Source organism: Tiliqua scincoides, chromosome 2 (assembly GCF_035046505.1).
Source record: "Tiliqua scincoides isolate rTilSci1 chromosome 2, rTilSci1.hap2, whole genome shotgun sequence".
In the NCBI taxonomy this organism is placed as follows: Eukaryota; Metazoa; Chordata; class Lepidosauria; order Squamata; family Scincidae; genus Tiliqua; species Tiliqua scincoides.
This window is the reverse complement of record NC_089822.1, coordinates 81,763,622-81,777,181: the sequence shown is the minus strand read 5'-3', so window position 1 is coordinate 81,777,181 and position 13,560 is coordinate 81,763,622. Positions and strand designations below refer to the sequence as shown.

Here is a 13,560-nt window from a genome sequence, read left to right as displayed (position 1 = left end):
TTCTTTTTGTCCTTCTGCTCATGGACTCTCCTCTCTCACTCTCCATTCCACCTCATCTCCCCATGGGCTGTCCTTTCAGTCCTCCTGTCTTCCCAGGAGTTCCACTTGATGGTTCCAGCCTCCTTTGTGCCAACCTGCTGTAAAGTCTGCTGTACCTTCATTGCAATATGTGATATGTGGTGAAGAATAAGCTTAGTGGGGGATGGGGGTCAAGGTGAACCAACAGAAAATCAGTGGTTACTATAGCCAAACAAGAGATGACCAGGGCACAAAGTAGAGTTTTGCCAAGAAAAAGACTACAGAAGTGAAGGGTCAGATTATGGCAAGAACATAGAGAAGTGTGTGTTTTGACTTAAGCAAAAAATTAAAATTGACCCAACTGTATCTGTCTGAAAAGGGTAGATATGATAGATATCACCGTTTGTAGATCACATTGGATCTTTGCTGCAGAGTTGAAGCCGTTGGTTGCATCATTCACAAAGTGTCCAAGTCACATGGAATGCATCACAGAAACAGTGCTGTCTTGTTGGTTCAGATGCATTTGACAAGCACTTGTGTGTCATCTGAAGGAAACTCAGATGCTCCGTGACTCCCCTTCCCCAGTCATAGCCTGCATCTGCCTCTCACTTCCTACTGCCTGTGGAGCCCCTGAGGGCCCCCAGCTGTGAGCACCACACCTCTCACTGTTTTCAGCAGTGGCCTGGCTTCTGCAACTTGTGCTGCCACAGCGCTCATTCCCGCAGTGCAAGGCCCCAATCAGATTTGGACCTTAGAGCTTGTGTGTTGAATTGGGCAAAAAAATGGAAATCGACCCAACTGTAGTGTGAGTACTGATGTAATTGAAATACTCATCAGGTCGCCATGTTGCTTCCACTTCATGTTTTTAATAGTAGTAACAGTTTAAACTTTCCAAAAGCAAGGCATATTATAAATAATAGAAAAAAGTTAATAAATAAGTTGACCAGCATACATACTGACTGCAAATAAATAACATTTTCACAGTGGTTTTAAAAAGTGATTTTAAAAAGCATACATACTGACTGCAAATAAATAACATTTTCACAGTGGTTTTAAAAAGTTTTAAAAAGTCAAGATTTAAAACAGATAACAGATAAAACTACAGTATGTCATAATTTGCACACCGTATCAAAATCGTTTCCCTGAGATTGCAAAGTGCCGCCCTTCTCAAGCGCAAAACTCTGTTAATCCCTTGGTGTGTGCTACACCTTGGGAGTGTTTTTCTTCCCCAGTTGATTATGAATGGGGCAATATTATGAACAAGCAGTGGAAATATGTCCAGGTTTCCTTGGAGGTTTTGCTGCTGCTGTGCTCAGCAGTTCTTAATCAGAGATAACCCTGCAAGGGATTGTAGCGCAGTGATGCCACTGAGGAACACATGAAAGGAGAAAGGGAAGAGGAATTTGCAGGGCAGGAATACAGAGGAAGGGGAATGATTCTGAAGCTCTGTCCAAGTGGCAAACTCATTCCGCTGTTGTCAGTGCATCACTCGCTGACTTCTCTTGAAAGCTAAAAAGAAACAGAGAAGTTGTTAAAAGCCCATAAATCTGAACGTTAAGGTCATTATCTGAAATAGAAAACATTTTCATTTTTGACATACTTATCACAACATTCTGCAATCCTATGCCTATGTACCTGAGTTTACGTGCTGAGAAGCATAAAAGAGCTAACATCTGAGTAGACATGCATAAGATTGCACTGTGAATCATGTGATGAAAATGACAGAATGAATTACATAATGTATCCAAAGCTGTTCTGTGAGTGACAAATGCCTCCCAACAGCCCTGAATGTTCTTCTCCGAGGTTAGGGTAGCTACAGAATATCTCACTGAGGTAGGCAAAGGCAATGAGACCTGGAATTAGACCTGATCATTGCAAATAGCTGGAAGTGACATTGGTGGCAAAGATTAAGAATCTGTTGGGAAAAAACTTTTGATGAATTTTGAGCACAGCAAAAAGTGCTTTGTTGTAACTGATGCAACAAAAAAATCCTATGCATGTCATTCTAGTCAGAACTAAGTCCCATTAAGGCTGATCCCAAGTAAAGACATAGGATTGCAGCCAAAAGAACTTACTGTATTTTGTAGGCTATACATCCTAAATTGACTTCTACGAAATTTTGTTTTTGGTTTAATACAAAAGTACAACATTTAAAATATTCTGTACCTTCATTGCTGAATCCTTTGGAGGAGTTGGTCGATCAGCAGAAAACAATGATGAACTTCGGTCTGGACACTCTCCCAGGCACACTGGCTGTACTGTTCCTCTCTCAGAAAGGCCTGGATTCTTTGGAAGTGAGACTTCACTCTTAGTCTGGTGCACTGGAACTGCTGCAGTCTTGGCGATATGATGCCAGTCTGCCTCTCCACTTTCAAGCATGTTTTCAGATCTTTCATTTGCTCATCTAGTCTTTTCTGGAAAACGTCCATGGAAGTCTCATCCCATGCAGATTCGGTATAGTTTTGACGGAAGATCAGTGATGTCTGCTGGAGGATTTCTTCAATGGCCACTTTGGCATTCTCTTCCAGGGACATGTCAATGCTTCTGAGCATGTCTTTGCTGGGCAAGAATTCAGTTCCATCTTCCATGCATTGCAGGTGAACGATGAGACACATCTTGCTCCGCAGAAGTTTCAAGTTGCCCTTGTTTTCATCTTGTAGCCTCTCAAGAAAATTGCTGCAGTCCTGAGCTGAGATTTCAGTGCAGAAGAGCACCGCTAGACACACAAGCAGGCACCCCTTTGTGATCATTTTGGAGATGATGGTGTGTGCTCTTGACCAAAGTGCAGAATCTTGGAGATTGGATCTCGAGGAGGATGTTCTGGCCTGTGGTGCATCTTTGGACCATCACTTGTATTTAAATTGAGGAAAGAACTTTTCCTTTTTCATTTCCAGTTTCTGAAAGTTTCCCCCTCTCAAAATAATCTACTTTCACTTTTCTCCTTCCATCATTTATACCCAAAACACTATTCTGAGATGATATAACTTTTAGGAACAGATTTTCTTTTTCCTTTTTCATATTTGACAATGAAGTCAAATTATAATATTGTTGATTGGAAAAATCAGAATCTTTTACCAGTCCAACTCTGAGCTTCTCAGACTTCATCTTGTCATATCAAAATCATAAGTTGTTCATATTCCTTGTCTTAAATAAGATGAGATAGAACGATTCAGCAACTAAAGGTGTTCCACCATCTTTATGCAAGTTGTTATGGTGCAGTTTTTCTGAAACATTTTAATTACAAATTGAAGTGATTTTTAAATTAGATTGTACTCACTGCAAATGTGAAACTACAGTGTGCTGTACTGCTAATGCAAAAGTTAGGAAAATTTTATGATACGGACTGAAGCCCTCTACATTAAGTTGGAATCATCACAAATGAGAATGTGTTTGTTTTTTTTAATCTTAGGAATGTTGTGATGTTAGACTCACTGATCTCACACTGGATATAAACCTGTTGTGTTCCCTTCATTCCTACATTGGGAAGTATCACCTTATTCAATTTCTGATAGATATCACATTTCTTCATGTACACCAGTGTAAGAACAGCCCCATCAGCTCAGAAGGCCCCCACCAATGGATGCTCAACAGACGCTAGCACAACATTGGAAAATGCCTTGCTGACATAACCTAGACACAGCTTGGATACCAGTGCAACCCCACCAGCGGAGAGGGCACCATGGGGAGGAGATGGGATATGATGTGGGAGGGACATGGGTGGGATGTGGGAGAGACAAGCAGGACTCAACGGAAACCAAATTCTAAACCCCCCCTTAAGGTAATGAACATGCCCGATGCCAGGAAAATGTTATGCCAATGACACACCTGGCATTACATAGCTTTGAGTGTTGGAAAAGTGGTATAAAAACCTTTTATATCGATACAATAAATAAACAGTAGAAGGAATGCCGTAAGGTAGTGTTATTCAAACTGTGAGGGCGCGGCTCTTTACGGAGGCGCCAGGAACTCAAAGGGGCGGCGCGGGATGTTCTTTCACAGCAATACAGTCACACAAAAAACCAGTGGGGGCGGGGCGATGGTACATCACCACGCCTACCACCTGGGGTGTTGCATTGCCCACTGCATGGGGTGATGCGCAGGCCTCCCGCACCGGATGACACGAATCCTAGTGCTGCCACTGAGACACACAGATTGAATCCATACACCCCCCAAAATATTCTTCCACCCCAAACATTCTGCTATCTTTGAGTCACTGAAAGATTCTGAAGAAAGTCATCCATCATTCTTCGGAAAAGTAAAAAATCCTAGTACAACTGTTTTAAAATCTTCTATGTTGGGTTTTTCAAAGAATGACTTCTAAAAGACTTTGCTTAATTAATGGGGAGTTATGACCAGTTCTCTTTTTCTCTCTAGCATAACCCACAGCAGGTGATGCAACAACAAAAGCAGCTGAATGAATCTGCAACCTGATCAGAGATTCCTCTTTCACTCTTCCCAGTGATGTGTTTCTGGGGAGCAAAAGCATTGTTCTTTCTGACTGCATCTCATCTGTTGCTCAGTGGTTTCACAAGGGCTACCAACCTACTGATGTATTGATATAACCCATTGATATTTACCTGGAAGTATGTGTGACTGCACATACTGTGACTTACATCCAAGTAAACATGGACAAATTGGAATTGCATGTCAGCATATGAAGAAGCCATTAGGAAACACAAACTTTTCCAGTGAAGTAGATCACGAAGGAGATATGCAGAAGACGTGAGGAAAACATACTGAGCACAAAGGAACAAATGGAAAACGAAAGCAAAACAGGAATGGCTCATGTGCAGTGGCTCCACTGTACCTCATGTACAGCGACCCACTGCACTGGGTCACCCAGTGTGGTTGCTGTCACATCCATGGCTCAGCTCTTTCTGGTCTTGCCCCTCCTGGACTGCCTCTGTGGAAGAGGAAAGGTGGGAGGAAGGCCAGAAGCCAGCCTAGCAGGGCCCCTTCCGCCCCACCCGATGTGGCAGTGGCTCCCAGGAGCAGCAGCAGATGTGGCTGTGGGGGCTCCACACAGCCAGTGATGTGTGCAAGGAGCAGCTCAATGAGGTGGGTGCTAAGGAGGCTGCTGCTGCTGGTCTCACTGCTACAGCTGGGTTGGTGCCACTGCGCACCTTCAAGGTTGACTGGAGCTAGCTGGAGGAGCTGGCACAGGGAAGACGTGCACTTGTCCCTTCCCAGGCCTCCCCTTGCGAATGGAGCCAGTTCTGCGGATCAGCCATTTGCTGCAGTGCTATCAAGTGGAACAACACTAAGGTGGCTTGCTGTTGCCTTGTCCCACAGCAGCTCCTCTGCGCCAGCTGCCTTGCCACGCTATGGCGGGTGTCACACCCTTGTCACCCCCTCCAATGATGCCACCCTATGATGTTAGCACTATCTGCACCCTATAGTTTTGCTACAGCCCACGTAATAAACAAAATGTGTGCCTGAAACATGTCCCATAATCCTCTGTAGTGGGGAAAACTCCATGTCAGAACAGCAATGGTTCCTTATTGGACTGTCTGGTATAGAAACATTAATAAAAAAGTTAATTGATAATTAGCTGAGAAACTCTCCAAAGATCTGTACTTGTCCAGACCCCAATGGGATCATATATGGGGAAAATGCGGCATGCGAAATGCAAGCAATCTCTCAGGCAAATTATTCCCATATATAGAGTCCAGATTAAATGTACTATAGTTTTGTACCATTTTAAAATATTGATCCTCTGGGAACATTGTGAAGATACAATTCCTATTCAGTGAATTAGAAGATACTAATATTGCTGGTCATTAACTTGAATACCTTTATTTTAAATAAATAAAAACTTCCTGAAGCTAAAATAAGAGAGGGTTGTCTTCTTTGTTCTATTTGATGCGTAACGTTGGTGGACATGTGTACATGGTGCTGGGTGCCTGCCAGGAGACCACGATCCAGGCTAGTATCATAATACTATAATACATAGTTCGGAATAGGACTCATGGCAAGAAGCCTCTGATCCCCACAGGTCTCACTTTGGTTCATCAGAGCAGTTTCTTGCATGACTGATTTAGCATACAGCTGGCCTTGCTTTCCTTAGCTGGATAATTCCATGAACAGCTGCACAATGCTTGCAGGGCACGCTTAAACCTACGAAGCCATATCTGGGCAGTAGGAAGGTTATCCAAGAAATATCTGAGTCTGGAAAACCAGGGAGGTGAGAACTGGAGAGGAAAGGGAGAAGACACGAAAGTGGTTCCAAGGCTAAGGCTATGGTGTGACACCGTGGCCAAGTTGTGGTTCTCTTAGCCCGAACCAAGGGCAATGGCAGCACTTCCCAAACCTATCTAGCCAGTAATGCTATTCCCAGCACTGGAACCTGGAAGCAAATAGCAACGACACAAAACACATTATGCAACAATGTCACAGGCCACTTACTTCTGGGCTGCAAGGACAAAAGGATCCTAAAAATTGCAGTAGGGAGGCCAGGCTGGATGGGAGGACGGTTTCAAGCACACATGCAGCAGCTCTGCTTGTTGCACCATGGCAGCTGCTGCTATCTTTAGGTTTGCAATATGGTCTCATTGCTGGGTGGCGGGCCTTCTGTGATGTCCCTGGCAGGTGCCTCTCAACACTCCAGTGTGATGCTCAGATTGGGAACTCCTGTGCTATGGGCAAGGAGTCAGCCTCTTGGTGGACCATGGAATCACTTCACTCACTCGCAGTGGAAGAGCTAGTCGCTGGCACCATGCGGCTTCTCTTCAACTGGCACTGCAAATACTTGCAGGGACCACAGTACTCTTTTTGAGCTGCTGCCTCTCAGGGTCAAGCAAGCCTCAGTCAGAGGACAGATGCTTATCTCAGTCCAATGTGTGAAAACAACAATGTACTTTTTTAAACCCCAGGGAAATTACTTACATCTTGTCTGGTGGAAGAGTGCATGTATAGGTGCTTAAACCATTATTGAAGAGATTTTTTTAAAATTCTAGAATACATGCATGTGTGTATCAGACTTATGTGGCTTCAGGACAAAGGCAGGACAGTCAAATCTCTCGATTGTTCCACTTGGGTCAGTAAAAGAACAGCAAGGAATTTTTGACAAATTCCAACAGTTTGTCATTCAGCGCTCATGACAAGAAGATTGAAAAACGCAGATTTGACGCAGCAAGGTACTTTTGATTTTCACTCTCACCCAAATTCTTTTTCACATTAATTCATGGTCTTTTAGAAATGTGAAGAACCACAAATGGAATCTGTTCCCCAAATTTTGACATCGGCCCAGAATAGCATTGGGGGTCGACATGATCGTTAAACTTAAAGGAAGATCAGAAGTGAAAGCAGAGTGCTGAAAGAAAGGCAAAAGTGAAAAGGGAAAACCAAAACTCTGGCCCTTGAAGTTAAATACCAGGCATGGTCCAAAGATGCACCACAGGCCAGAACATCTTCTCCGACATCCAATCTCCAAGATTCTGCACTTCAGTCAAGAGCACACACCATCATCTCCAAAATGATCACAAAGGGGTGCCTGCTTGTGTGTCTAGCGGTGCTCTTCTGCACTGAAATCTCAGCTCAGGACTGCAGCAAATTTCGTGAGAGGCTCCATGAAGCAAACAAGGGCAACTTGAAACTTCTGCGGAGCAAGATGAGTCTCATCGTTCACCTGCAATGCATGGAAGATGGAACTGAATTCTTGCCCAGCGAAGACATGCTCAGAAGCATTGACATGTCCCTGGAAGAGAATGCCAAAGTGGTCATTGAAGAAATCCTCCAGCAGACATCACTGATCTTCCGTCAAAACTATACCAAATCTGCATGGGATGAGACTTCCATGGACGTTTTCCAGAAAAGACTAGATGAGCAAATGAAGGATCTGAAAACATGCTTGAACGCAGAGAGGCAGACTGGCATCAAATCGCCAAGACTGCAGCAGTTCCAGCTCACCAGACTAAGAGTGAAGACTCACTTCCAAAGAATCCAGGCCTTTCTGAGAGAGGAACAGTACAGCCAGTGCGCCTGGGAGAGTGTCCAGACCGAAGCTCATCAGTGTTTTCTGCTAATCAATCAACTCATCCATAGGATTCAGCAATGAAGGTACAGGATACTTTTAAATGTTGCACTTTTGTATTAAACCAAATTGAAAATGTTTTAATTCAAGGCCAATTCACAGTTTGGAAGCTGTACACCATGCTAAGAAGTACAGGTGTGTGCCACTTAACGAATGGGATACGTTCTCCTATCCTTGTTGTTATGTGATTAGGTCATTAAATGAACATTCGGTCCAAACGATTGCCTTTGTTGTGTAAACAGACACTCTCTGCCAGACACTAGCTAGCTGCACAGGCTACTGGAGATAGATAGCTTCTTCTTTGCATTAAGAGTCTCTCTGTGGTGAAAACAGTCTGCTGCAGGTTATGGGAGATGCGATTGCCTCATTAAGAGCCTCTGTATTGTGCTTTGACCACCATCATATATGCGGTCCATTGTTAAGTGAACAGTTGTTAAGCGGTGCATGCCTCTATTTACTAATTTATCTCTAAGCCCTTCCTCTTTTTCTAAAAATTAATCCAATGCTTTTCTGAACAAATCCTAAAGTTTTGTCCCTCAGATTTCACTGTGCAGAACGGTCAGTGGTGAGGTCTGTTCCCATGTCTCACTGTCTTCACCCCCTTAAGTGATAAGGCCTTCACTCACCCCAACCTCAGAAGAGAACATTCAGTGTTATTGGCAGGCATCTGTCACTTGTAGAAAAGCAACACCCAGCATCAGTGCAACCCATTCTGTCATTTTCATCACACAACTTTGTTTCAATAACCTTAGCCCTTTTCATTCAAAATGTTTCATATTTCTGATGACTTAAAAGAAATATGTGTCTAAATGTATGTGGGCTTTATGTGGGCTTTAACAACTTCTCCTTTTCTTTTCTTTTCAGCTTCAGTAGTCAGTGAATGATGCAATGAACACAGCTGAATGAAACTACAATGTGGATGGAGCTCCAAAATCATTCACCTTCCACCGGATTCCTGCAGTTATAATTTACACTTTCCTTTTTTTTTATTTCCTCTGTTCCTAAATTGCTGCAATTTATTGATTAAGCTGCAATCCTATGATTAAGCTTCACTAAGCACAATGACACTTCTAACAAATCATGGAAAAGTTTCCACTGCTTCTTAAAAATATTAAGGTGCAGTCTGGAATTAGCAACAAAGGCTTCCAGAGAAGAGAAAGGATGACCAAGTGAGTCTTGGAGATCCCAAAGAATTTATCAGAAGATTCTCTGACACTGTTTCTACTCTTCACCTCCATTGTCACAGGGTGGATGATCCTTGCTTACATTGCAGCATGGATTCCACCAGCAGGTTCTGCACCTAAAGACAAATAAGGCATCCTTCACAACACCTCACTACAGCACAGTACAATTCTATAGAACACAGTGGGATAGAAGGGGCCCTTGTTCCAACAAGATTTTGTGCTGAATAGGCATCTTTGTGAGGACAGACAAATCTGAACCACCCAGAGAATGAAGATTTTGAAAACTTAGGGTTCTTGGCAAGCTCCCCATACAAATGGGGGTAATGGCAGACAAACAACCCTGTAGACCCACACTGCTGATCCCCCTATATTGTGTGCAGGCGCAGGTGATGGATATTCTTAGGCTGTACATTTGATTCTCATGGGGCAAGGAGAAGACTTACTGCCCTATGGAAAAGGTGTCTGTGCCCTCGAATATGCCACAGAATCCTTTGCAACATGTGCAAGGAGTCTATGATGGAAAAATCAGTGTGGAAAGGGTTCTTTGCACAATTTATAATTCGCAGGAAAAACCAACCCCAAGGCTGGCGCCACCAGAGAACACCTCAATGACCAAGGCTGGTACCACCAGAGAACACCTCAATGAATCTTGTGGAGTTTTGTTCTGGAGAAGTGTGACGGAACAGTATCTCAGGGCAAATTGTTTTCATTTGGTGGGCAGATTACAAAATCCTCTAGCTCTATATAATTTTAACTGATTATTTTATACACTCTGAAGATGTTATTTATATTTTGAAACGCTACTGCAAAGTCATATATAATATTCTGAAGAAGAAGAAGAAGAAGAAGAAATTTTTCCCAGTATTTATGTTGCTGGTCAACTTATTTATTGTCTTTAGTATTATTTATTGTATTATTTATTGTACACTTTAGTGATGGAAAGTTTTTAGATTATTCTTATTAAAAACTGCAAGTGGAAGCAATATGGTTATTGTGAATTATTTTACACATCTGGATAACAACAATACGAAAAGTGTGGTTGAAAGGGGTGGCATCCCGTTTTTCTCCTTTTCGGATGGATATGAGAGAGTCTGGTCCAGCTGGCCCACTTCCTGTTTTTGCTCCCAAGTGAAGACACAGGTACTGAGCATCAGCTTCACCTCAGCTCCCGTCTCTCCTTTCTTCCTCATATTCAGTCTGCAACAAATCTTGTCGCTTCTCCCTTTACACTATTTTTACATCACCTTTTCAGCAAAGCTCAAGTTCATGCCCTGGTTACCTCTCGCCTTGGCTGCTGCAGCCTCCTTCTCACCGAACTTCTATTTGCTCATCTTTGTTCCCTCGCCTCCCACCAGCACTCCCATGCTACGGTCATTCATCTCCATCATCACACTGCCCCCATCACTCCCATCCTTGCAACTCTTCATTGACTTCTTATCTACTCCTGCATTTGCACCTGGCCCTGATATTCAAAGTCTTCCTTGGCTCCTGGCAAAGTCTCTCCCTACCTCTTAGCTCTCATATCCCACTAAAGTCCTAACTGCAATCTTCACTCTTCCAGCTCCATCCCCTCAACCCTCCCCAAAGATCTTCTCTCCTCAAATTGCTCTGCTGCATCTTCCTTGCTGCCCCTTATACTTGGACCTGCCTTCTGGAATACTTGCAGGATGGTTTCCTTCACATCCCCTCCACAAAACCCACCCCTTTCCATGAAAACTTTGGCACACCCCTTTAGGCCTTTCATCCAACCTAGGACCCCTAGGTCCACCTTCCATCAGATTCCAGAGAAGCAGTGGGTGCCCTGAGCCAGTGGAGATAATCCTGGAGCCATCCGGGAGCCATCCTCCTTCTTCCAATTCATGCACACACAAAACTCAGGAGCCTCAATTTAGAAGGCTCCAGAAGCCTGGATGTGGGAGACTCTTTGACAAAGCCCTGCACTGGGCCTCAGTTGTGTGGATTGGGCCTCAAACCGCCATTCCTCCAAGCTCCTTCCAACTCCCATCAGTAAATGGGGCTAACTTTTGGCAGAACCTAGGACCCCTAGGTCCACTTTCCATCAGCCAGTGGAGATAAAGACAATGATGGTCTGAATGTGTACTGGCAACCTGAGATGGAAGAACTGATTATCATCAGCATCGGTATTTATATACTGCCTTTCTTGGTCATCAGATTTCCCCTCAGGCTTTAATTCAAGATGGTTTAAATAGGCAGACTTTTCTTAACCTCCATAAGGATTTTTACAGTACAATAGTTCTAATCTTTCATAGAACGCCTTCATTCCAGCTGGATTCCTTCTCTGTCTGGCCTCTCTCTGGCTGATTTGCCTCCCATGCTTGGCTGACAGTAACTCCTTTCTCTCAACAAGGGTCCACTCATCAACATTACCAGCACATTGACAGCTCTCAGTCACTTCTGGTTGTTTAGAACTGACATCCCTAGATCTTTAGGCGTATAAGATCTACCACCTGAGCCAGACCTCCTGGTCAATCTTATCCAAATACCAACCATCCTGATGCAGCCGTGCCACAGGAGCAAGCGCCGCATACTGCAGGAGGGGGCAGTCGTGGTGGTCTCCTCCAGGTAAGGGAACATTTGCTCCCTTGTTTGGGAGTAAGCCTCTGTTGCCCCAATGGGTCTGCTCAGTCCTGTGTCAGCAGTTCTGTTGGTGCAAGTCTGAGTGGACTTGGGTTGGTGGATCAAGGCCAGGAAGGGGGTCAGCATATCAGCAGAGCTGCTGCTGCTGCCAATAACTGTCCCCTTTCCACCCTCAGCACACACCCCACTTTTCCCCAGTCCCAACCCTGTTCAGCTCATCCTATTCTACACACAACCCACTCACCACCACACCAACTTCGCTGGTGCCAGGGCTCCCGCGGGGGCTGCTGACACCTGGCTGCCACTGCTCACCTTTTGCGGCAGCAGCTAGGCTGTGCTCTATGGTGCATCACATTTTGTGACCACCATTAAATGTGTGGTGGCGGCAGCAGAACACAGGTTCCAGTGGTACAGCAGGACCATAGGATTGGGCCATTCGTCAGCAGGAAAAAGTCTTGGAGGCAGAAAGTGCTCCATTCTCTCATTCAGAGTCTGGCCAGAGAAGGTCTGGCTGGTGCACTCTCTGGTTAGCATTCTGAAGCACAATGTTCCCCATCCTGAGACTGAGAAGTAGCAAGAGAGTGTGATCTGTCAACCATGATCACTTGCTCCTCCTCTCTTTTTCTTGTCTGTACAGAAGGTGGCTGAGGGGGAGGGGTTTGGAGGAAGCTAGAGAGGCCCAAAAATCTGGATCCAGCTCTGACTCATGAGAATCTTTCCGGTAATGAAACAAAACATATTCCACAAGAACTGCGGTATTTGAAAATCAGAAAGGAACCCCCCAAATAATTGTGTGAATGAACAATCACATTGTTAATGATAACAAAACCAAGGATCAGGTCAAGAACAAAAATGTCTAAATGCATTCACATAGAAAACTCTCCTTCAAGAATACTTGTGTAATTCAAGGCTATGGCACTGTGCCAAATAATGACTTTAAAAGGAAACAGTTGTAAATTACTGGGGAATTTGAAACACTTCTCTTTCCCCCTCCAGCTTAACCCACAGCCAGTGATGTAACAAAAACAGCTGAATGAGCCTGCAACTAGAGCAGATCTCCCAAATCATTCCTCTTTCATTTAATTTCTTCAATGACTTGTCTCTTGAGGGCAAACATCTGCTCTTCCGCTACTCTCTGAGCTGCTTCTGAATGACTTCATGAAACTCTAAGCACACTTACCTGGAAGCCAGCACCTCTTCACATACTGGGACAACATTTTTGGCAAATTCCAACAGTTTGTCATTCTGAGCTCATGACATGAAGACTGAAAAACGCAGATTTGATGCAGCAAGGTACTTTTGATTTTCACTCTCACCAAAATTCATTTTCACATTAAGTTGACACAGGGTATGTGTGTGAGAGAGACTACAAGTTTTCAAAATCACTAAAATCAGAATATGGAGGAATAAGACCATCATGTTATATATCAATCAATGCATAATTTCATGCAGAATGCAATGAAACAATCCACATTGAAATATCTGTGTTCTAACAAAAGGTACAGCCAAAAGACCGGTGGGGGTGGGACGATGGTACATCACCACGCCCACCTGGGGTGTTGCCACGCCCACTACATGGGGTGACGTGCAGGCCTCCCGCACCAGGTGACGTGAGTCCTAGTGATGCCACTGCCCAGGGGTAAGGGGAAGAGCTTCCCCTTGCCTCTGGCTGAGCCGTTGCAGCCAGCAAACCCTTATTTTATTGATTACAACAGTGGTATTCAAACT

The 13,560-nt window shown here is 44.1% G+C and overlaps 2 protein-coding genes across 2 annotated transcripts; one reads left to right on the top strand and one right to left on the bottom strand.

The window, feature by feature from the left end:
* Nucleotides 1-2,186: 2,186 nt before the first annotated feature.
* Nucleotides 2,187-2,768, bottom strand: LOC136638550 (interferon alpha-8-like). The gene has a single exon (XM_066612593.1). It carries the CDS (start codon nt 2,766-2,768, stop codon nt 2,187-2,189), a length of 582 nt encoding a protein of 193 aa, XP_066468690.1.
* Nucleotides 2,769-7,492: 4,724 nt separating this feature from the next.
* LOC136638549 (interferon alpha-5-like) lies at nt 7,493-8,074 on the top strand. The gene has a single exon (XM_066612592.1). It carries the CDS (start codon nt 7,493-7,495, stop codon nt 8,072-8,074), a length of 582 nt encoding a protein of 193 aa, XP_066468689.1.
* The last annotated feature ends 5,486 nt before the right edge of the window (nt 8,075-13,560 follow it).

What these genes read in the sequence shown, in the direction of transcription:
- LOC136638550 (XM_066612593.1), bottom strand. Translation starts at nt 2,768, where the DNA reads ATGATCACAAAGGGGTGCCTGCTTGTGTGTCTAGCGGTGCTCTTCTGC.
- LOC136638549 (XM_066612592.1), top strand. Translation starts at nt 7,493, where the DNA reads ATGATCACAAAGGGGTGCCTGCTTGTGTGTCTAGCGGTGCTCTTCTGC.